The 24,892-nt window shown below is 49.8% G+C and overlaps 1 protein-coding gene across 1 annotated transcript; it reads right to left on the reverse strand.

Moving 5' to 3' along the window:
- Nucleotides 1-880: 880 nt before the first annotated feature.
- LOC146346518 (protein-glutamine gamma-glutamyltransferase E-like) lies at nt 881-23,600 on the reverse strand. Its single transcript, XM_084851408.1, has 13 exons — nt 23,489-23,600; nt 23,217-23,384; nt 22,717-22,953; nt 21,303-21,421; nt 20,058-20,186; nt 19,329-19,506; nt 17,046-17,181; nt 16,079-16,182; nt 10,791-11,036; nt 5,233-5,508; nt 3,019-3,176; nt 2,580-2,713; nt 881-1,748 (listed from the first exon to the last, which is right to left on the reverse strand). Exons 1-13 carry the CDS (start codon nt 23,598-23,600, stop codon nt 1,601-1,603), a joined length of 2,145 nt encoding a protein of 714 aa, XP_084707534.1. The 3' UTR covers nt 881-1,600.
- Between the last annotated feature and the right edge of the window lie 1,292 nt (nt 23,601-24,892).

A 24,892-nucleotide genomic window follows, 5' to 3' on the forward strand; every position in this document is an offset into this window, starting at 1 on the left:
TCCTATAGCTCTCTCCCCACCACCCACCAAAGATATTGACCCCCCCGCCCCCCGCACTACTTTCTCTTATTTTGAATTTAATCTATGGAGGTAATGATGACTGATGAATGGGGTAATTCACTGATGGGGAATTGGTTGAATTTCGGATGAGGATCATGGTGGGAAATTGGAAATTAACTAGGGGTGATCCCCTGACTTGATTTTGAATTAACACGTGTGTGTGTGTGTGTGTGTGTGTGAGAGAGAGATTTCCGTTTTTACACCACTGTAAATTAATTGTTATTGTAGAGGTACTACTAAATTGGGAAGATCTGGGACAAGATACAAAGTAACTGAATAATTTAATTTTAACCCAGGTGATTTGGTTGAGAAATTAATTAGCTGGCTGTGGCTACGGTAAAATGTAAATGAATCCTAGCACATATTTGAAAAAGTGCGTATACAGATATAAATCAGCACATGCAGGTTTGTGTGTTGTGTGACTGAGCTCCAAATCTTTTAAGCACTTTGCAGTATCTCTGCTGCCTAGTACCTCAACATGCAAGATCTTGACCCAGGTGGATGGATTCATCAAGGACCACTATTCAGTCCTGAATGTTCCATCCAGTTATAGGGAGTGAATACAACTTATACAAAAATTATATGAGTCCACACAACTGGAATACAGGAAGAAAATGTGTTTTGAAACAGTGCAACTCAGACTCAATTGCTCATGGCCTGTGCGGGATAACTTTTGATTTATGACTGCATTTAGGATCCAGCTGAAACTGAATGTCGATTTCACTGCGCAATGAGTCCCAGCGATCTCACCATGCTGAGGAAACACTTGGTTTGTGGGTAGCTGCTTGTTTTAAGGAGGTGAATGGTTGAGACTTTTATAGGATGAATTATGGAAGCTTTATTAAACAGAAGTAGAAATCTCACAGTCACATAGTAGTAAAATGAAAGAAAAATTAATGACAGTCTTACAAATTTCTCCAAGATTGGTCAGTTGTACCTGCCAGGGGTGGTGACCTCTTTTCCCTGGATTTCCAGGTGTCAAAGCTGAAACCTCCCAATTGTAACCATATATTTGATGAATAATCCCTCAACATGGATTCAGTCCCAGTTTGATCATGGTGTGTGCTTGAGCGTTTGATTGGTTGTTGTGCACAGATAGTTCATCTTTCTCCCAGTGGTGCTCACCTTCAACCCACATCAGGTGTTTACCCGTGTTCCAGAGAAGACCGGTCTTTCCATCGAAACTTCCTGATCTCTACCTGTGTTATTTCTGCCTATTCAGCCCTAACTGCAAAAACTGGCACTTTCCTGTTCTTGTAACTTGTGAGGTAAATTTGCTGAGGATTTCCAAGCTCCACTGCACTTAAGCTAAGCGATCTAATTGACCTAACTTTCCTCTAGCTAAGCTATTCTATGGGACCCTGGGTAGGCCAATAAGATCTATGCGTGTGAATGTATGTGATTATATATGATCAACAAGAATAACTAGATGAAAATCTATGCTGGTGTGGTCCTCCCACAGCTGCATATTCAGCATTTGGCTGCAGCAGCTGTGGACTGGCTCTATCCGTCTGGGCAGATGTCGCCTGGATGACCACAATCAGTTGCCCACCTCAATGGTCTCAAAGGCTTTGATGTTATGAAATTTGTCACAGGAGAAATGGATGATCAGATGTTTGGTCCCGCTCCTGCTGGGAGTGATTTCAAGGTGGACTCGGGAGGTCTCCTTGGCCTTCAGTGGTGGCACTCTGTGGAGGAGAGCAACAGGGGCTGGTCAGCCAAGATCTGGGACAAAGCTTTAGGCATGGCAAGTGCTCAGAAGGCCTTGTGGATGGGGAGGGGCTTGCCTTGTCTGCCCCTCACTGCCCGGAGAAGGCCAGTGGCAAGCTCCAGCAGGAGCACCCAGGCCAATAAGCTCATCTCTACACACTAGGAGTGCTAAGACCCCATCCAATTTCTCTCCTGGGGTGTTGGGTTATAATACAGAGGCCATAGAGTGAAGGAGGCAGTGACCTGGTTTGCAGGACTGCAGACGCGAATTAAGCCACAGTGGCTTATTTCCCCTCCCCGCACATGCTGAGGGCATTAGCATAATTTCCCCCAGCAGCGTGGCTTGTCATATCATGTGAACCTGGTCAGGGTGGCCTCTTCATGTGTAACAAGCCACCCAGAACCCATGGCCTGCTGTAGGGTTAGTACAGATCAAATAGGACCGATGATATGGCTTTGTAGGCCCCTTCCAACCCTACTATTCTATGATTCTATGATATAAATTTGATAATAAATGAATACAAATCACATGCATTGTGAGGACAAGGGGAAGCTGAGCTGATCTCATAGGAGGCCCGGGTCCAGTGATGGATTCAAGGTTCCATGCATGTGAATGTATGTGATTATATATGATCAACAAGAGTAACTAGATGCCCCCAGAAACCCCCTGCAGTTTCTCCCACTACAGTGCAGAGTTTGCTTGCTTTGGAAATGCAGTTGAGCCATCAGCAAGCCCAGTGACAATGGCGGAGTCGCGTAGCCCTTCCCTTCCCTGCCCACGGCATGTTGCCCGCCTGCTTGATACTTGCCTTATCTTGAGTTGGTCTGCCACCAAGTCACTGCCTTCCACCCGCAGCACGCGGTCCTTCAGCTCCTCCTCTAGGGGGTTGGTGAACGTCACCTCCACTTGCGCCTCCTGGCCCACTTTCGCTTCCCCCAGGACCTGCCCAGGACAAAGCCTCGGTTGAGGGAGGGCAGCAAGGAGGGGCCAAGCCTGGGAGGGCCAAGAAGACGCAGCTCACCCCTCCCTCTTCACGCAAGCAATTCCTCCCTGGCAAATGCTTCTCTCTTTTTTTTGTCTCTCTCTGACTGTCTGCACTCAGAGTTTCAATCTGAGGTTGCTGGATTGCAGCGATTCTCAGGGTCTTTTCATGCCAGGCACGAAAAATGGCATCTGGGCCTCCCTGGCCCTCGATGGACAAAAGGGAGCTGTGCTAGGCAGGAGAGCAGCTGAGCAGGGATATTTACCTTCATGGTGACAGTGGGGTTGTCTAGGATGATGACTCTTTGCACCAGGGTGTGGCTCCCATCTTCTGTTTGGCATAAGGCAGTAGCTTGAATCATATTGCCTGGTGTCAGGAGCTGCTGGTACTCAGCATAGGAGATCTTGACAGGAAATGCTTTCTCTGAAAGAGCAGCAATGGAGGAGAGGTTGTCCCCACGAGGCATCTCCATGCAAGCCTGGCCAAGCTCTGAGTGGGTTGCTCCTTGTACGAGAGCAGGGGATACACCCATGGCCCGTGTGCTACACCGGGCTCTTGGATGCTCTTCTGGTGCACCCTGTGGAGCCATGGGGATCCTGGCCAGAAAGAGTTCCTCTTCTTGGCGGTAACGTCATGGCTGGCAAGTCAATCCCTTCCCTTATCACAGATCTCTCTTGAGAGCTCATGGATGAGGGAATGGTTTTCTGGTCTAGTACCAACTCAGGGAACCCCAGCCTGGCAGCACTTGTACAAACGAGGGACGTCCTTGCCTTCTCCCTTACCTCTCAGGAGACAACGGCTTCCTTCGATAGCACTGAAGAGGTGTATGTCGGGGGGGCGGGGGCACAGTGTGTGCGTGTTTCTGTGTGCATGCATGTGTGTGTGTGGGATGCGCATGACAGTGTGTGTGTGAGTGCATATGAGTGTGAGTGTAAGAGTGAATGTGCTTGTGTGAATGACCATGTGAATGTGTGTTTTGGTATGTGCCTGTGCAGCATGCTCACATGCGCCTGTGTGTGTGGTCCCTGGCAGCCTAGTGGGGCCTTCAGGGGAGAAAAGATGGTGCACCCTTGTGGTAGGGAAGGCAACGTGACCTCTTTCCTGCTGCTATTTCTGATTATTTGGCAGCCTTTACGCTAAAGAGGACCCCTGCAGTCCTCCCATCATGGAGCCTTTCCGAGGTTATCGCGGGCTCCCAGACAGCGACCACGTGATTGCTGAGACGGGAAGCTTTTAATTTTCAAGACTCCATAGACCTCAATGAAACAGCGCCATCTAGTGGCTGTGACAATCATGTTACATTCTGAGTTTTAAAAATGGTTCATTAGGTCCGGATCTATTTGAGAAGGAAAAACCAGGAAATACCTCTGGATGTGCTCTGGAGGTTAACGAAGTCATGAAAAGGACTCACAAACTTCTGTGAGTGAGCAATCTCAATAGCAAGATAAAAGCTCTGTGTGAAGGAGCCTTTTATCTTTAGAATATCAGGCTTCTGAGCTGAGTCAAGTTACATCTAGGCCTGCAAACGCCAGACTCTGCACAGTGGGCTTGATGAAACCGTTGGTGGCAGCAGAGGAAGGCAAGGGGAGGGGGGCAAGTGGGAGGGCACAAAGCGGCACTTCTGGCCCCGGGCAGATCAACAAGCCCTTTAGCAGCATGATGGGGAGGAGGGGCTGAAGCCACCGAGCGAACGTCCAAAGGAACGGCAGAGCCGACAGGGCTTCCCGGCACAAAACGTGTCACAGGTGAATGTGAGTCCTGTGGCTGTGATGGAGAACTACCAAAATGTGCCCAGGCAGGTCCATGTCCTGTTGGGGCTCCCTTTTTATAGTAGGGGAACCCCAACCTTTTGCCAGTCTAGGGTGGGTGGGGGACACAGGAGGAGCCAGGAGCTCTGGTTCCCGCTGCATCCCCCCACCAGAATGCCCATGGCTGCAAAAGCTGATCCCCTCCATCTCTCCGTATGTTTCTTGCATGGGACAGGGCAAGTGGAAGTGGGGGGCAGGCATTTACTGAGCCCAGCCCACACCAGGGAGCTGCCAGCATTCCATGATCCGAGAAGGCTGGGAGTCCCCGTCACTGCCCTCTGGCTAGCAGAGGTGCAAGACCAAGGCCAGCGGAGAGGCGCCAACTGCTCTGGGGCCACCTGACTGGCTGCTCGAGGAGGCCCTGAGGAGACAGGAAGCAGCCGCTTGGCTGCAGCTGAGCAGGCCTGGAAGGGGGATGGCCTGCCCTCCCCCTGCTGAGAGGGTCGTGATACAGAGCACGCCATTCGTGGACCTGGCGATTTAGGAGGTACAGCAGGAAAATCTGGTCCATGTTCCGAGGCCCTTAGTCTGCAATTCGGTGTGGGGTGGTAGTGTTGGAGGAGGAGGGAGGCACATGCAGGGCCACTGCAGGTGAAGGACTTGCTGCTTCAGTTCAGAGGCTCACATGTGGTGGGGAGGGAGGGGGCTTAGTTTAAGTATAAAACGATCACCTTCGTTGGGGCGAAGAGTCACCTGGAGGGAGTTTTTCCAGACCTCGTTGATCGGCTTCCCGTTGTAGACGATGGACCAAGCGGTCATATTAGCTATGATGCTCTTGGATTCGGAAGCAAGGTTTCTCAGCATCAAGACTAAGTTGACATCCTTGCCAACTTCTGGGAGGCTCCTCACCTTGAACTTCCCTGTGACTTTGGGCTTTTCAGCTTCTGTTTTCTTCTGATTCAGCTTGGCACGAGCCTTTTCAAACACCGCCCTTTCCTCCTCAGAGCCTGAAAGAGACAGAGCAGGGTGGCAAAGTCCAGAGGGCCATTGACCCAAATGTGCAGGCCCCTTTGTAGCCACTGGGGTCAGTGGCTGCCCCTCTCTCTCTCTCTCTCTCTCTCTTTCTCTGTGGTTTTCCCTAACGAGCAGAAACTGTGGATTCTTTGGGCTTAATTGCTTGGCTATCTTAGCAGTGCAAGTTCTGGCTTAAAGGAAATCTGGGCCACTGAGGGCTGGCAGGCATATCTGCTAACTTCTCAGGCCTGGCTTGGATGTGAGGCACGAATTCCAGTCCTTTGCTCCTGCTGTGCCTGCAGATGCCATGCTGCCTTCACTGCCCCAGCCAAGCTACTGGGACAAACTACTTGGCGTGGAGCCTGAAAACTGACACCAACCCTGAGAATTAGGGTTGTATGAGAATTTTGGTTTTGCTTGCAAAACACGTGAGCAAAACCCACTGAAAACCCCAAATTGAGCACAAGCATGTGTCTGCCAAAAATGTTCCTAAGTCATCAAACACGCATCGTGTTTGTCCCGCTCCTCATACCAAGTTTGATGACCGCAAAGTTCCTAATTTGCACAAATTCCCCCAGTATACCAAATCAGCCCTGCTTCAGCCTATGGAGGAAATCCACACAGATTTTGGGAGATTTGAGCAAATATCCCATTCAGTCACTGCTCAGTCTGCACAGATCTCTCATTGATGCAAAGCCAGCAGCGATTGCAAATGTGAATGGGAATTGGTCATGAGATGACTGTGTGACAAAGTTCAGAGAAACCTAGCAATCATGACGATTGCTCGCTTGCCCATCCCTATAAGTGCCCATACTAGATATTCAAAATTTGAAAAACATATTTTGTGATTTGCCCCACCCATGTGCTTCAGGTCCCTTTTGGTAGATTTATGTAACAGAGCTATGGAAGGCCAACCTTGATCAAGAAGAAGTCTGGTCTTCATCTTTCATAAGCTGAAAAGCATTCACTGTTTTCCTGCTTGAGTTTTAAATAAATCTATCAAATATATTGAACTTTCAAATACCCTTGTGTTACCTCTGGTTACACTCTCTCGCAAAGTAAGAACCTCATTTTAAGCCTCCATCTCCTCCATGATCATCAACACAAAACGTTTCTATTAACAGCACAAGTCTACATATGTTCACTCAAAGGTATGCACTACTGGGTTCAATAGTGTTTACTCTTGGGTAAGTTGCAGAAGATTTCAGCCTTAAACCACAATGTTATGGAAATCAACTTAGAAAAAAGTCCCATTTTGTTCAATAAGTCTTACTGTGGGGTAGGTGTATATAGAATTGCAGCCTAAGGGCACAGTCTTATGGGGCTGCTGCCGTTTAGGTGGAAGCTGCCAAGCTTCTGAGAATCCTATGCCCTGTTGCGCTGTTGCCAAGAGTGTCAGAGGAGCATGGAGGTGACTCTGCTTCCCGTTCTACTTCCTCCTCCTCAACCTCCCCTTCCCAGCTAGACAGACCTCTGAGCTGATTTTCTGGCATGGGTCTGGATGAGTGATGGAGAGGCCATAGGATTCTGTGGGTCCTGGCCTTTCTCCTCCCTTCCCACCCACCAGAACACCCACTTCTCAATGTCTACAAGGTTGTCGGAAAACAGCAGGCATGTTTTTTTCCACAATAGCTGCAAGGAGGCTGGGGGAGGGATTCTGATGTCCGATTCCCCCTCTTGAGGTTGTAAAAGTGTCTATGGGCTTGCGAGGGGGAGTCCTATGTTCTCCCCGGAAGGGTATAGGACTGCTCTGTAATTTTTTTCTCTAAACCACTTTCCTTCTGTTACATAAGGGAATGCAGAGAACACAACAGGGAAAGAAACTTGGGCTGAAATGCTAAACACATCTAGAGCGCAATCTTATGACTTGTGTCCTGAAGGCTCATAAGCCTCCAAACTTGGAGGGCTATGAGCATCCAGTACGGAGCAGGAGGAGTGGCAGAGTGACAGTTGCCTCCACCGCTCCTCCCACTCTGCATTTTTGCTAGATGGAATCTTTTGCCTCTCTATCTTTTGGAGGGGGGCGGGGGAGGAGGCTGGGGAGGCCTTGGGATAGCTCATTAACAATGCTAGCAACATTTGAAAGAGTGGTATATAGGTGTAACTTGCAAATGGACTTGTATGTGGATATTTGGTCTGCTTTTACTGAAGTTATGTGTAATCTATATTCCCCCCTTTCCCCCCTCTCTTTAGAATATTGTAATAATTTGAAACTGAGGGTTTTAGAATGTTGTTATAATTTTTTTTCGGTTTTGTTATGTTGTTTCTTTTTCTTTGTTTTGTTTGTCGAAATCCACAATACAAAAATTGAAAAAAAAATGATACAGCCATATCTGTTTAAATTCATCGGACGGAGACTGAAAACTTAATGCTCTAAGTCGGGCATTCTTCAGACTACAATACCAGTGAATGAAGTTAGAAAAGAAGATTGGCAATGGCAATGCAAGATCAGTACTACAAGACAGATGACACAGAAAAGAAAACAACACAACACACGTTGTCACAGTTCCTCGCTAAAACCACTCAGACCCCTTGTTGTTGCACAAGGGTAGACCAAAAAGAAAGGGGTGTGTTCAAAATGAACCAGGAACCCCCTCCTTAAGATGAGTGGTCACTCTGAACTTATCAGTCTGTCTAAAATGTCAATCATAGCTATGATTTTACTCATTGGCTGAACACACTGAAAGGCGGTAGCAGGCTTATTTCTTACAAAACAACTGGTCAGAAGATTTTGTCTCAGATGTTAAGAACTTAAGAACATAAGAAGAGCTGTGCTGGATCAGACCAAAGGTCCATCTAGTCCAGCAGTCTGTTCACACAGTGGCCAACCAGCTGTCCACAGGAAACCCACAAGCAGGACATGAGTGCAACAGCAGCCTCCCACCCATGTTCCCCAGCAACTGCCTCTGATACTGGAGGTAGCACATAGCCATCAAGACTAGTAGGCATTGATAGCCTTTTCCTCCAGGAATTTATTGAACCCCCTTTTGAAGCTATCCAAATTGGTGGCCATCACTACATCCTGTGGTAGCGAATTCCATAGTTCAACTCTGCGCTGCATGAAGAGGCCCTTCCTTTGATCTGTCCTGAGTCTCCCAATAATTAGCTTCATGGGATGACCCCAGGTTCTGGTGTTTTGAGAGAGGGAGAAAAATTCTCCACACCATGCATAATTTTGTACACCTCTATCATGTCTCCTGTTACCCTCCTTTTTCCCAGGCTAAATAATCCCAGCTGTTGTAACCTTCTCTCCTAGGGGAGATGCTCCAGCCCCTTGATCATTTTAATGGCCCTTTTCGGCACTTTTCCCAGCTCTTTTAGGTGCGGTGACAGAACTGTACACAGTATTCCAAGTGTGGTCACACCATAGATTTGTATAGGGGCAGTATGATATTGGCAGTTTTATTCTCAATTCCTTTTCTAACTATGCCTAACATGGAGTTTTCCTTTTTTACAGGGGTGGCACAGTGGGTTGATGTTTTCATCGAGCTGTCCACCCCCCGCCCCCAGATCTCTTCCTTGGTCAGTCACCACTGGTTCAGATCCCATCAGGTTATACTTGAAGTCTGGGTTTTTTCCCCCAACCTGCATCACTTTACATTTGCGTATGTATGTATGTATGTATGTATGTATGTATGTATGTACAATATTTATATACTGCTCCACTTCAAAGATTTTGGAGCAGTGAACAAGATAAAACAATAAAACACCATATTAAAATAATTAAAACATTTTAAAAGAAACAGATTCTGGACTTAATAAAGCTCGACTGGTCACTCAAGGAAGCGCTCTCGAAATAACAATGTCTTCAGGAGGTTCCAGAAGTGACACAGTGGTGGTGTCTGTCTGACCTCCAAAGGCAGGGAGTTCCACAGGAAGGGGGCCACCACACTGAAGGCTCTCTTCCTGATGGACTCCAATCCGGCCATACGTCCATGTAGAACCACCAAGAGCATGTCCTCTGATGATCTCAGTGACCAGGCAGGTTGGTAAGGGAGAAGGCGCTCTCTCAGGTATCCTGGTCCCAAGTTGTTTAGGGCTTTGTACACTAGTACCCAAACCCTAAACGTGGCCCAGTAGCGAATAGGCAGCCAGTGCAGTTCCCTCAGCAAAGGAGTTATATGCTGAAAAGGGGCAGCTCCTGACAACAGCTGAGATGCTGCGTTCTGCACTAGCTCCAACTTCCGGAGCCGCCTCAAGGGCAGCCCCACATAGAGCACATTGCAGTAATCCAGTCTTGAGGTTACTAATGCCTGTACCACTGTGGCCAAGCTATCCCTGTTCAGGAGAGGCCATAGCTGGTGAAACAGCTGAATCTGGTAAAAGGCACTGCGAGCCTCCAGCAACAGTGATGGATCTAGGAGTAACCCCTGACTATGAACCTGATCTTTCAGAGGGATGCAACCCCATCCAGAACAGGCAATGAGCCTATCTCCTGGACCTGGGAACCACTCACCCACAGGGCTTCCATCTTGCCAGGATTCAGCTTCAGTTTATTGTCCCTCATCCAGCCCATTGCTTAAACTGAACCGTATTTGCCATTTCGGTGCCCATTCTGCCAGTTTGGAGAGATCCTTTTGGAGCTCATCGCAATCCTTTTTTGTTTTAACCACCCTAAGTAATTTGGTGTCATCGGCAAACTTGGCCACTTCACTGCTCACTCCTAATTCCAGATCATTTATGAACAGGTTGAAAAGCATTGGTCCCAATAAAGATCCCTGTGGGACCCCACTATTTCTTTCCCTCCATTGGGAGAATTTAGCATTTATTCCTAAAGCTAACCAGCCTGTAAAGTTGCTCCCTAGCTGATTTCTTGTTTCTGACATATTTAAATAATTATTTATTGTTGCCCCTGATATTGTTAGCAATTTGCTCTTCAAACTGCTTTTTTGCATCTCTTATTGTCTGTTTACATTGCCCTTGTGCAAGCTTGTGCACCCTTTTCTTTTCCTCACTTGCGTTCATGGGCTATACAAGGAGGACTAGATACTTGCTTCTTTTTTATTTGATAGCTAGAAAACTGGGCTAGCGAGTGTGCTCCCTGAGATGGTGGGCCAGTGGCTGCAGCTCCCTTATCAGGCCATAAAGGGGTGGGGCAAGTGAAGTCACACAAGGTTCAGCATCATTGCAAAGCACTGTTACCCCATCAAATGTGGCCCTTTACTTTAAACTCTGTCTTGGCAATGGTCCAGCCATTGTTTTGTTGGGATGTACTATGATGGGCAGACATCTCCACCTATTTAAAGAGAAAGCTCACTTGATTCTCTTGCCTTACCTTCTGCATATTTATAACTGTCAGTGATATCCTGGCGGGCATTGCTGCCCACAGCCTTTGTGCTGATGAATTGTCCGACGCGCCTGGAGTCAGAGAACATCCGTTCTTTCTCTCTCATGTCTTCGTTATATCTCCAATAGACAATGTCAGCATTGACCTCCGCAAAGATGAACGGGGTATCATAGTTCAGGTCCACATCTCCCTCTTTGATGGCTGTGAGTGAAGCTGGACCACACTGGAATATGCCTAGAAGGAGTAGAAGAAAAGGAAAGAGGCCCACAGTGCAGTGGGTTGGGGAAAATAAAAGGTCATTTATGTTGCATGCGGGAAGGGTCAGACAGTGTCATGGGGATGGATCAAGTTCGCTTTAAAAAGGACTAGACACACTTGCTAATGATCAGGTTCTGTCCAGAGTGATAGACAGAACTCTGTACTAACATGGGCTCTGTCTGAAAAACACTTCTGGACATTTTCCCGAAGAACAGGAATAGAGTTTACTTGACTCATATATGAATCAAGCCAGTATAACAACACAGTGATTTCCTTGTGGCGGGGAGTGCCATAATTCAGCTTTCCTCAAATGAAGTACAGACGTTGACTCTTGCGGTACCATGACAGTATTTCCAGCAGACAGTGTGTGTTTAAACATTACTGTGTAGGTTCTGCCTGAAAAGCTGCACTTCTGTAGTTTTTGAAAGAAAAAGGAATGGCATTTATTTTCTATCTGGTGTTTATTTTCAAGAAAAGGAGGACAGGGGCAGTTTGGTTAGGCCCTTATAACACAACATTGTATTCTCCTTTACTGGTTTGATGTATGTTTCTGTATAGCACAATAACCGTGTGTTGTTTCTTACTGTTTAATATATATATAGATATATATATATTTAACTACATAGATAACAAAGATATTATTAGATTTTGTTCTATTTCTATTTATCATCACCTGTAAGCCCAGCCCAGTTGTTCTGCTGCAGTTTCAGATTTCTTCTGACATCTGAGACAGAGTAGACAGGTTGCAACTACCTACTCTACACATTCTCTCCTGTCTCCCTAGTAACCAGCCACACTCACTCACTGCATTCGTTTCCCCCTCACATCACATCCTGCGATTTTGGCCATGTAAACACCATAGGCCAGGGGTCCTCAACATGGCACCCACAGGTGCCTGGTACCCGTGACAGGATCCCCAATGTGGTGCCCGTGGGCACTTTTTAATTTTTAAAATTATTTTCCCCTGTTTTTGTTAATATACATGCATGGATTTGCATACATATGACATGCAGCAATGAATACATATGACATGCAGAAAGCCTTTTTGCTCCTAAAAGCAACAAAAAGGCTTTCTTCAGGTATGTGCATAGTAGGGATGGACGAAAGTCCCTTACCTGATCCCGCAGCTTGCTTCGCGGTGGGGGGGAGGCGCTCCGTCCCTCCCCCCGAAATTCTGGCTGGGGGGGAGGCGCCATGTTCCTCTGGCTGAAATTCTGGCTGGGGGGGAGGCGCCCCGTCCCTCCGGCTGCAAAACCTCTTCTCCTGCCAGGACGCAAATGGCAGCGGCCATAGCCGCCGCTGTTTGCGTCCCTGCAGTCAGCCGTGATAGGCTACGTAAATGTTTACGTAGCCTATCACAGCTGACTTTGGAAAAATAAAAAAAGCACGTACGCAAATGGCGGCGCCCATGGGTACGCGCTCCCCCCCCCCAAAGTCAGCCGTGATAGGCTACGTAAACATTTACGTAGCCTATCACGGTGTTTTTTGAAAATCTAGCCATGATAGGCTATGTAAATCTTTACATAGCCTATCACGTTTGTTGTTTTGTTTTGTTTTTTACTTGGAAATGGCGGCAGCAGCAGCTGGTTGGAAGACTGGCCGCCGCCGCTGCCGCACCACCTCCGGGAGCCGCCACCGCCGGGGACATTCGCACAAGGTATGTCCCATCCCGGGGGGGGGGGGGACTGTTTCTCCACCAATTTTGGGGGGCCGAATGCCAGATTCGTGGAGAAATTCTCCGACATCCCTAGTGCATAGTAAAAGACAGAGGAAAGAAATGGTGGTTCAATGAGTCAATGAGGATGGCAAAATGATAAGAGATGACAAAGAAAAGGCAGAAGCGCTCAATTCCTACTTTAGCTCAGTCTTCTCCCAAAAGAGGTTCTATGACCCCCTGGCAAAGGCGAAGTACAGGCTGAAGGGGCAGGATTGCAGCTTGGGATCGACAGGCATATGGTCAAGGAACACCTAATTCCTTTGAATGAGTTCAAATCTCCAGGGCCAGATGAACTGCATCCTAGAATAATAAAGGAACTGGCAGAAGAGCTCTCAGAACCACTGTCTATTATCTGTGAGAAAACATGGAGGACGGGTATTCAGCAAAGCTTTCAACAAACTGCCCCAGGATATCCTGATTAGTAAATTAGCTTGAAGTGGGCTAGATGAAAGAATGATCAGGTGGATCCACAGTTGGCTACAGAATCGGACTCAAAGAGTGCTTATCAATGGGACCTTCTCAAGCTGGGGAGAGGTAACGAGTGGGGTACCGCAGGGCTCAGTCCTGGGCCCAGTGCTCTTCAACATTTGTATTAATGACTTGGAGGAGGAGGTGCAGGGAATGCTGATCAAATTTGCAGAGGACACAAAATTGGGCAGGATAGCGAATACTTTGGCAGACAGAAACGAAATTCAAAGTGATCAGAGCACTGGGCTGAAAACAACAGAATGAAATTTAATAGGGATAAATGCCAAGTTCTGCACCTTGGGAAAAGAAACCAAATGCAGTTACAAGATGGGGGATACTTGGCTCAGCAATACTACAAGCGAGAAGGACCTTGGAATTATTGTAGATCACAAGCTGAATATGAGCCAAGAATGTGATGTGGCTGCAAACAAGGCAAATGCTCTTTTGGGCTGCATTAATAGAAGCATAGCTTCCAAATCCCGGGAAGTACTAGTTCCCCTCTACTCAGCACTGGTTAGGCCTCATCTGGAGTACTGTGTCCAGTTCTGGGCACCACACTTTAAGAAGGATACAGACAAGCTGGAGAGGGTTCACAGGAGGGCAACAAAGATGATCAGGGGACTGGAAAAAAATCCCTGTGAGGAGAGACTGAAAGAACTGGGCATGTTTAGCCTTGAGAAGGAAGACTGAGGAGAGATAGGATAGCACTCTTCAAGTACTTGAAAGGTTGTCATAGAGAGGAAGGACAGGTTCTCTTCTCCATCATCCATCATCCCAGAATGGAGGACACGGAATAATGGGCTGAAGTGACAGGAAGCCAGATTCTGGCTGAACATCAGGAGAAACTTCCTGACTGTTAGTGCAATACGACAATGGAACCAATGACCTAGGGAGGCGGTGGGCTCTCCCACACTGGACGCATTCAAGAGGAGGCTGGACAGCCATCTGTCAGGGATGCTCTGACTTGGATTCCTGCATTGAGCAGGGGTTGGACTCGATGGCCTTGTAGGCCCCTTCCAACCCTACTATTCTATGATTATATGACTCTTACGGCTTCTTTACATGGAGATTTTATCCTGTTATTGAGAGTGGTTACTCATGGAAGTTTGCGGGCCCTTTAAATGACGTCGTGAACATCCAGGGCGTCTCCTGCACTAAATGACCTTTATTCCATTTTTTAAAACATCAGAGATACTGAGGTATCAAATTGCCCCACTTGTGTTCCCCTGGAGTTTCCTCGGTGAAAAAGGAAAGCACTCAATAGGAGGAGCTAGACCACAGCGCCATCTAGCGGCTGTATGGTTAAACATATGGAAGACTCAGATAAGGGCGAGAAGGAGGCGGAAAAGGAAGCATGTGTAAAGGGAGTCCGTTGTGATTCTGCATTTAGAATGGAAGCAGAAAGGCCCATTTTAAATGAGGGATGTTTGGCTGGTGTAGAGATGCACTTAGTGAGGGCTTTGTGTGTGTGTGTGTCTTAACATAGAGAAGGGAAGAGAAATTTTTTTATCCTGGGATAATTTGAATGGGAAGAAACAGACTGTTTGGGGGGATTGTGAGAGTGTCTGGAGGAGGGGATTAGAGGAAATGTAGGGGTTGGAAGACAGTGGATGGAGAGGCATAAAGAGCAACAGGGAGCTCCAAAGCTAAGGAGTTTTGGAGTTTGGAACGGGATGGAAAATTAGGAAAAAGGGAGGAAAAGAGAATAAGTGGAATATGGACCACATAGAAGGAAAACTGAAGATAATACAAAGATTTACGTCTTTGTATCTGCTAACTTGTGAAGTGTTGGGAAGCTGTGTTGAGCTCCTTCTCTGGAAAAGCAGGGGAGACAAAGCAGGAAAAGGTTGTGTGTGTATGTGCGTGTGCGTGCGCGCTCATCTAAGCAGGAAGGATGGAGGAATTCCATTTCTCTCTTTCTGTAATACATTAATTTAGGTTGTTTTTATCCCTCTTCTCTCAGGATTTAGTAATCAAAATAAAACAAGTCCTTCCTCCAAGGTTGCTCAAAAGATATTGGAAAATGAATGTTTAGGTGTCGGACATGAAGCGAAGGAAGAGGACAATGGGCTCCTTTTTCCTTCATGATGTGAGGAAAAGGGAAGTTGATGGGTGGCATTTTTGCATATCTCTGGCTATCGCAGGGCCAGGTGAGCAAGACAGCCTGGGGGATTTGGGTGATTGTCTTAAGCAAAGGTGACAAAAGAGTCATGAAGGCATGCCTGCTTGCACAATACTGGGTTTTCAGTACCTCATAGCATTAAAAGACATTTCACTCTTTCGTTTTTCTTTCTATTTGGCTGGCACAAAAAGGTTAGAAATCAGCATAAAATATTTCATGCCGAGGGCCTCCATGGTAGTAGCCTTGTGGCAAGATCTGAAATGTGCAAGTGTTAACAATGAGGAATTAAGGCCATTGGATCACAGTGGCTGGCCAGAACGTTGTATGCAAATAGTCTGAAGCTCCACTTGGGATGCATGTGCAAGGCCTCAATATCCTGTCTAACCTGCTTTTCTGCTCTTCTCCAAGACCAACCCCCCCCAGTCCCCTTCCCGATGCAGGCCCTGTCTTCCCCAAACAGCAGAACTTGGGGGTGCTTCATAACAAACTGCTGTGGGAGTTGGTGGGCTCCTCTTCACTGGAGGCATCAAAGAGAGGTTGGGCGAATGTCTGCCAGGGATGCTAGCTGCATGCAGCATCGCAAAGCCTGCATCGAGCAGGACATTGGACTAAAATCTAGTCATTAGATGACCCCCAAGGTCCCTTCCGACTCTGGCAGTCTGTGACTGAGGCAAAACCCAAACCAACCCCTGCAGCTGTTAACTCTTGTACCTCCACTTCTGTTCTGTGGAGTTGCATCCAAAGCTTGCCACCCGCTGTATGTAGAACCAAGGTCAGTTCGGACAAACCAGCTTTCATTCCACACGTGGAAGTTCCTGCAACCAAGAATATGTACTAGTAGGTTTGCGGTGAAATGAAGACCGATTGTGGCTTCTGCCCACCTGTCAGCACCCAGTTTCTCTTTCACACCTGCTTCCACAGGACAAAGCAGAACTGGCTTCCAGGCACATACGTGGCCCCCAGACCTGCATGCTAAGCTGCAATGAAGCCATTTCTTCAGAGGAAAGGCCACACTTTACCCCATCGGAAAAATTTTGTGCCAGAGCAAGACATGAGTTTGCCTCTGTGTGAACATGTGGTGAGGAGCCACGGGGAATTCTGGCTCCTTGGTGCATTTATCTAAGTAAGATAAGTAAGACAAACTGGCTTCTTGGTGGATCTACCCAAATAACGTATGCGTTTGTCACATGTATACATGTGACAAACCTAAAACAAACAATGAGAGAAGGAAGCCACCCCGACTGCAGTTGTCTGCTTGGGCAACGCACTCTCACTGCAGCAGAAGCCCCCCTCCCCCCTTGCAAGTGTCAGATCACCAGTGACCAGGGCAAAGAAGGAAGGTCCCTGTGCAAAAGATGCCTGGAAAGTCGCTCCAGGAAGGAGGGGAGCATCTGTGGCTGCGGATACGCAAGAAAAGCCCACTCTGAATGCGGTGAAGAATGGACAGCTGATGCGGGAGGGGCATGGGGAGGTGGGCAGGAGGCTGAGCAGGAGGGGGCCCTCGTCCTCAAGTCCTACAGGTGGGCTCTCAGTGGCATCTGGTGCGCCACTTTGCCAACAGGGTGCTGGACCAGATGGACCCTCGGTCTGATCCCTCCCCCTTTCCAGCCCTGCCGTTGTGTGCAGAAACCCAGTCGGTTCCAGTGCTTAGCGGAGGAGGAGAGTCAGGAGGAGTTACCAGACGCTGTCGTAGCCCATGTGCAGAGGGTGTCCGGAGGTGTCAGTGTGCTGATCCACAATCAGGTTTCTGTCTGTGTCGTGGGCAGATTCAAAGTTGGTGACGGTGCGAGTGGGAATCCCAAGACACCGTAGCACTACAAGAGAGAGCGAGGATAGGGAAGCGGTGGGACTCGCCATCTTGCAGAGCACATGGCACTAGGGATGTCAGAGAATTCCACCACGGATCTCGGTGAGGCCAAATGCCAGTGCATTCGACCCCCTGAAATCTGTGGAAGAACAGCCTGCCACCCCTCCGCCCCCCTGTGGATCCCCCCTGGGACAAGACTTACCTGGGGCGGATGTTCTGGGCCGTGGCGGCTCTGGCGGCGGCGGCTTCGGCAGCTGGTCTTCTGACCGGCTGCCGTCGCCATTTGCAGTCTGGCGTTGTTTTTTTTTTTTACAGAGACGTGATAGGCTACGGACATACGTAGCCTATCACATCCCGGTAAAAAACAAAACAAATGCGTACGCAAATGGCGGTGGCTACGGCCACTACCATTTGCGTAAGCCATTTTTTTTTTTTTTATCCAGCAGCTACCACGGCCGGAAATCTGGCTGCGGACAGCCCTGGCCTGGCCGGCTGCTCTGTGGAGCCGCCGTGGAGCACAGCCGGCCGTCGAGGATTCCGGGGGGGAGGACCGGATCACCTCCCCCCCCGTTGAGGATTCCAGGCGGAGGGACGGAACGCCTCCCCCCCCCATGAACAGAATCCGCGGAAAGGTAAGTGACTTTCATACATCCCTACATGGCACCCTGTCAGGAAGCAGTAGTGGGGAATGAGCCGCCAGCCCCACTTGCCTCTCTGGCCCCTGGCCACTTGGTAGATTTCGCCATTTACACAGTGTCATGACTGCTGAGGCAGGCTTGCACACGTGCTGGCAAGCATGCTGGAAGCATGTGCAGAGACCCAACAGGTTACTCAAAGGGGCCAGTGAAAGGTAGGGAGCCGAGCTGTAGCCCAGCATTTCCGCTCAGGATTTTGTAGTCCCTCTGACAAGCTTTTTCAAGCTGCTCACATCACAGACAAGTGAGATGTCAGGAGCTTTACCACCACAGAGATGGCTGTGCATGCCCCACCAGCGCAGCCCACTCAGAAACAGTGCATGCCCAGAGCTGGAGGACGGAAAGGAGGAGGGGACCCCACCACTGGCCCTGGCATGCGCAGAGGCCAAGAGGAGCCAGCAGAACGCTTTGAGGCCACCCCATGGTCAATGCCCCACAAGTGTGTCTGCAGAATCAGGGGCCTGATGCACCTCACTGGTCACGCACAGGCCCCCAGGCCCTTGGAGGCAGGAAGGGTGGCCGGTCTGAGCCCAAGCACAGCCCAGAAGCCCTACCAGGGTGGAGGAGCCATCAGCCAAAGGACCCTCCAGATCCACTGATTCTGCAGGTGGAAGAGGTGGGCCAGCAGAGCTGGCCAGCTACATAAGCTGCCACCGCTGCCTGGGGGTGGCCGGTGCAGCGCGTCCTTCTGCCCGGCTCGCGGTCGTGTGTGCTGGCTCTTGCCCCGCGGCCGGACATTGCACTTGCCATTTCAGCCGCCTGGCCACAGACCTGCTGCTTGCCTGAGCTTCCCAGCCTTCCATGAAGGTGGGGGATCCAGCCCATGCATCTGGAGCAAGACACGGCTAGTAGGTGCCTGGGAAATTTGATGGATAAACCTCCCCTGACTCTGGCTCCTGATCAGAAGCACCTGGATGTGGAGGGAATGGATCTTGCTTGGCACAGCCCCAGCCCTTCCACCCCCAGCCCACTGCAGGTGGCCCAGCAGGCCCCAGGACCTTCACTGCTCTCCTGTCTCCCCCCTCCCCCCTGACTAGGCAGCTGCACCAGGGGCAGCTCTGTCCGTCCACCGAATCTCTGGGGGTGCCGCTTGTGGCACAGACAGGACAGGCCAGGAAGCCACTGGAGGAGGCTCTGTGATCCCTCTGTTCACTGGGCACCCTGAACATGCGGGGGGGGGGGGGATGCATGTGAGAGGCTCACTGTGGCCAGGAAACAGACGTTCCATGGTATGCTTTGTATCCATCCATCCATCCATCCATCCATCCATCCATCCTTCTATTCTATGCATCCATTTTTCCCAGGCAAAATGCACGTTGCATGTCCAGCATCTGTGGGCTGGCTGTTAACTAGAGGCCAGAAAGACTCACACTGCCTTGCCTTCTACTGAGGCCCAAACATCTTTTCTCACCCCCGTGTCTGGCAGTGCAGCTTGCTCTACCTTTCCAAGGAGACCTACCTGTAGTCAGGACTCCAGCAAAGACCCAGCATTGCCCATAGCGGACTGGCTGAAATCCAGACTTCTTCCATTTCCGCAGGATTTCCACACTTCCTGTCCAGCTGTTTGGAGCTTTCCCATCACGATAATCTCCGCTCCAGTTCCCCACCAACACCCCTTTGTCATCCTCATCGTTGACCTGGAGAAAAGTCAAGATATGCAAAGCCGATCAGAGGTCATGGGTCACTTTTCCAGGATATTAATGTATTTAAAATATTTATTGACCAGGGAATTGGTGTCTTAAAAAACCCACTTTTCTTTTTAATGTTTGAGCTCCCTTTTCCAGGAAATTCAGTAACATTTTTGTAAAGGGGGTGTGTGTGTGTGTGCGCGCGCGCGCGCGTGTGTGTGGTGGTGGGGGGATGAAATCAACTAGGCCACAAGCAGTTTGCCATCTGTTGTATTCTGCTTTACTGCCTCCTTGACTTGTATCGGCCTTGGAGAATTCGCTGTGATCTGGACCTAGAAAAATGGCTTCTCCTGCCTCTAGTGAGTGCCACCCCCACCCCCCGCAGCAGCACACACAGAATTCATTATACTTATACAGTTCTTCTTGAGTGACCATTTCTAGATCAGGACTGTCGCTACAGAGGCTGGAGAGAAGGCGGGAGTCATTCCTGTCGCTCTGCGCAGAAATGCTTGCCTGTGGCCTTTGAGTGAGAAGAGTGAATCATGCGAGCCGTTCCTTACCATGGCGCTGAGCACCCGTCCAATGTATGTGGGGTCATTTCGGTGGTGTAAGTCAGCAATTGGGTTGTTGTGGTAGCTTAAACTTCTGTCCAGCATGGAAAGGCAGATATTCAGAATGTCACTTTGAAACTGTTGGCAGAGGAAGATATTAGATGAGATTTACACCTCCTCATTTGGCCAGCAGCACCGCCATCGCCACCAAATTCTTGGCACAGAGAGAGCTTTCTCAAAATCCACTCTGGCGTAGCCAGGAAGGAGTTCCAGCTTTCCCAAGTGAAAAGTCATTTTCTGGGTTTGATGGGTGACTCCTGCTGATCTGGATTCTTTTTTCTTTTGCCCATTCTCTCTCTCCCTATACATCCAGCTTTAGCAGAGAATTCCCAAAAGCTTGATGAGACCTAGACTGGGAGGGGTCCTCCCTCCCCCTTCATCAGCCCTCTTCTCTGGCAATTCTCCATGTCCCAGCTCTCTGAAATGATCAGGGAATGCAGAGGCTGTTTCCACCTTCCTGGTCAATGAGTTAAGTGGTATGTTTTTAAACAGCTCACGGGCATCTCTACACCAGCCTAAAGTCCCACATTCAAAACGGGGCTTTCTCCTTCCATTTTAAATGCAGGATCACTTTACAAGCCCTTCCTCTCCCCCCTCGTCTCCCCCTCCTTTCTCCCCTTATCTGAGTCTTCAATATGTTTCACTATACAGCCGCTAGATGTATAGCTCCTCTTATTGAGCGCTTTCCTTTTTTAACAGGAACTCAAGCAGGACTCCAGCGCTGTAATTTGAGAGCTCAATATCTCCAATCTTTTAAAACATGGAATAAAGGTCATTTTAGTGCAGGAGACGCCCTAAAGGTTGATGATGTCATCTAAAGGATCCACAAACCTCCGTGAGAGACCAATCTCAATAGCAGGATAAAAGCTCTGTGTAACGAAGCACTATATTTCTTGGAGTCACATCATCCATCATGGAATACTTTAGAAGCTACTCAGCTTTTTCCTCACCTTCAATTCCCTCCCTCTGTAAAAAAAACCTTGGGAAATATTAGAAAATGTGGGAAATCAGGGGATGGGAGGAAGGAAGCTGGCATATGAGGGGGGGTTCTGTTGAGCCATAATTGGAGGGGGGGTGAGGCTCAGCTTTCAACAGCCTGGGGATTTCTGAATTGGGGTGTGTGTTCGTAAACCCAGCAACCCATCACCCAAAGTCTTCTCCATCCTTGTTTGAAACCCTCCGCGTTATGTTTACCTGGCCATAATTCCATCCAGATGGAGAGATACAGCGGGAGTTTCCCGTGAAGATAACGCCAAACTCCGAGAGGACATATTCCTCGCGCTCCATGTTATTAGGCAGGAACACATGATCCTCTGAAAGCCAAGTGGGAGGCAAACGCTGTGATAGCACTTTGGCAGGGGGGAGCTACAGGTTTCCTGGGACATCCTGCCCGACATGCCACAAGCCCAGAGACGTCCACCGCCCCTGGCCTTCACACACTCTGTTGCTGCACTGATGTGTGTGTGTTTTAAATACATTTCTTTTGAGCAGCAAGAGCTCCCACTGACCAACACGATAAAGAACAAGCGTTTTCTCTTTTTAGGTTTGCAGGAAGGTGAGGGGGACAAGCACAGGTGTGCAGGGGAGGGGGAGCAAAAGGAGGCCTGAGATGAAATGGGTTTCCTCCAGCCTGGTGGCCTCCTCAGCCTGGTGCTCCCCCAGATGTGCTGGACTGCAACTCCCATCTTCCCCTGCAAGCAAGACCAATGACCATGCGGGGAGTGGCAGTTCCACACCTCTGGAGGGCGCCACGTTTAGGAAGGCTGGGTGAGGCCCCGTTTCTGCTGGTTCGGACAGGCATGCTGCCCCTTTAAAATGGGAATGGGGCCAAATGGCCGGAATGAGGCCTCAGGGCTCCGTGGCAGGTTCGGTGGGGCACCTTGGCAGGCCCACCGACTCCTCCTCTGTTGGGACGGAGGGGCGACCGCAGCCCTTTAGGAAGCTCTCTTCTCCCAGGGGAAACAGCTGGCCTGTCATGTACCCCACTGTTGCATCCTGATTGTCAGCCCGCCCTCAGGCAGCAGCTCTCCAGGGCCTCAGGAAGGAAGAAGCCTTCTTGTAACCATCTGCTGCCCGAGATCCCCCCCCCCCGGCGGCTAAGCGGAGATGTGGGGCGCTGACCCTGGGACCCGCTGCATGCAAACCATTATTCTGCCACTGCGCTGTGGGCTCACAGCCCCCCTGCGCTGACGTGAGCCGACACGCCAAGCACCGCTGGCTTCAGAGGAGACACAAATCCCGGTAGTGGCAGCAGCCTCTCTGCGACGGGGTGACAGCCTGGGTTGCTGCGGGGTCCTCCAAAAGAGCAGAGCCCCTTCCTCTGCCTAGCAGGCATGGCCGGCCTGGGCCCTTGTGCCCCGTCGCTGCTGCTGCTCCGGCGTATTCGCTTCATGCCCCTTCCTCCCACGCCCCTTCTTGTTCAGAGACGCCCTGCCGCTGAGAGCCTCTGGCCAGGGGTGGCTGGAGCCGTCTCACCAACAATGCTGCTCCCTCCAGAGCTCTCCCACCTCCGCCAGCCCTCCCTGCCGCATGAGTTGGCCTGGAGGAGACCCCGTTCTCAGCTGTTGGACTGACCGGGCCCATAGGACCACGTTCTTCTTTCTGTTACCTTTCAGCCAAGGATTAAAGAGCAACACGAAAGTGCCGAGGGCGGAGGAGTGTGCGCTGGCGGTGGTCTTGACGCCCAGCCGGTAGCGTCCAATGGCGGCATTCGGTGGGCTCGAAATGGAGACGCCCAAGGAGGTACAAGTGACAGAGGTCTGCACTGCGCCCCAGGAGCTGGAGGCTGGTGTGCAGGAGATGCCAAACTCCACCCGTGTCTGTTCCTGCAGAGCACGTGTTGATCCTGGGTAGGAAGAGCAGGAGAAAGAGGAGATGGCTTGCTCTGCACGAGGAGGCCATGTTCCGAGCAGCCCACACACCGCCAAGACGGCCTCGTGTGTCCGGATGCCCCTGCGCATAGAGCTCGGGGGTCTGCCAGCCACACTATGAGATTTGTGGGGAAGGCAAGGGAAAGGGGGACAATGTGAGGCGTGGTCAGTCCCACTCTCCAGAAGGGGGACCCATTCCACTTTGGAGGGGGAAAAGGAAGGAAGAGGGTGCATTTACCTGTTTGTACAGTAAATATTAGGTTTGATGCATGATGCCGTTCTTGAGGGAAGTTCAGAGTAATCTCAAAGCTTTGTCCTCGCCGCACTTCCAGCTCCATGCCAGCGTATCGGTCAGTGTGGTGACTGCTGGCATTCTTCTGCAGATTCCAGTCAATGATGGGCAGAGCTGAACAAGAGCAAGAGGGGGAAATGGAACCACTAAGAACATGGGAAGAGTGCACCGAGGTGCCAGTCCTCTCCAGCAGTCCTCTCCGGGACTGGCTCCACTACCCCCCCGCCCCATGGCGTGCAGGGTGGTCCGGAAAGCATCAATGAATCCTGCAATGCCCTTTTCCCCGTTAACATGAGAACCTGGAACAACTAAGATGGTGAGCCAAGTCATGACGGCTTCCCCTTGTGTCCCTCCCAGTAAATAAGTGGGGTCTTGCTGACCCTCAGACCCTGCAGGCCTGGGAAGACACTCAAACACTTAATCTCATAACGCATGACTTGCTTTTTTTGGATACTCAACATCACTGCATTTGACACCAATGCGAAGTATGAGGATGAGGAGCTGATGACTTATCAGAGACTCAACATTCCTCTCTTGGAATCTTCTTCCCAGCCATTGAAGTGTACTCTGACAGAGTGCAGAAGATGCAGTATTTTGCCACCCTACTTGTGAGCATAAAACGGTGAGCTGGGGATTACATTTCCCATGTTCAGTGATCTTGGAGGTGCCTTCTGGGCTTCCACAGACCCCGTCAGAGCAAGTTTTCAATTCTGTACTGGCTTTTCTTGTACGTCCAGATGACGCTTGACGACATACCATTGGCATAAATTGTTGGCACTTTCCGTTAGGGAGGGTAAGCCAAAGCCAAACGCCAAACGCCAGCACTATTAGGCTGGGGAACAGGGCTGTGTACACCAGTGCGTATGCAGACCCATATCTCTGTGTGTGTGCACTGTATACACAGAGGGAGAGGGAGAGGGAGGCAACACAGTGTTGCTTCACACAGGGATCCGATCACCCACTACTTACGGCGTGCTTGGTCATGTGTCCAGGCCCTTGAGAAGCAGCACTACCAGTGGCGAGTTATAGTCAAATGCCAGGTTGTAACTATGAGCAAAAACCGGTTATGATGAGACTGTGATCTCAGATGTGGGCTGAATGGCACTCCGCAAGCCCCGGCCGTGGCCTGAAGCCACTTAGGCAGGACGCAGAAGGTTGATCTCAGCAGCAGGGCTGAGTTGGGCAATACATTTCTTGATAAACACGAAGAGACGTGGGCCAAGGCAGGGCCTTCCTCAGACCATAATACCAACCCAACAAATTAACAGAACAGACTGATCCAGGCACGTAACCAGACCCTGCAAGAAACCAAGGTGCCAGCTCTATCCCCATATCTACTCGGGAAATCCGATTGCAGGACCTTATAAGGAAGTGATAGCAGAGGATGGTTGGTGAGCATGAGACTGAGTCTGGAGAAGAAATACTTTTAAAAACTGGAAGTTTACTTTGAGGATATAACTTAAAACCATCATAGCTTCTCTCATTTACATAGGGATGTCAGAGAATTTTGCCACGAATCTCGGGGAGATTCCGCCCCTGAAATCGGTGGCGGAACGGTCTGCCCCCCCCGCAACCCCCCCTGGGATGGGACTTACCTTAGGCGAATCTTCCTGGTGGCAGCG

Source organism: Heloderma suspectum, chromosome 4 (assembly GCF_057233095.1).
Source record: "Heloderma suspectum isolate Gila_16-S chromosome 4, 16-S_ref, whole genome shotgun sequence".
In the NCBI taxonomy this organism is placed as follows: domain Eukaryota; kingdom Metazoa; phylum Chordata; class Lepidosauria; order Squamata; family Helodermatidae; genus Heloderma; species Heloderma suspectum.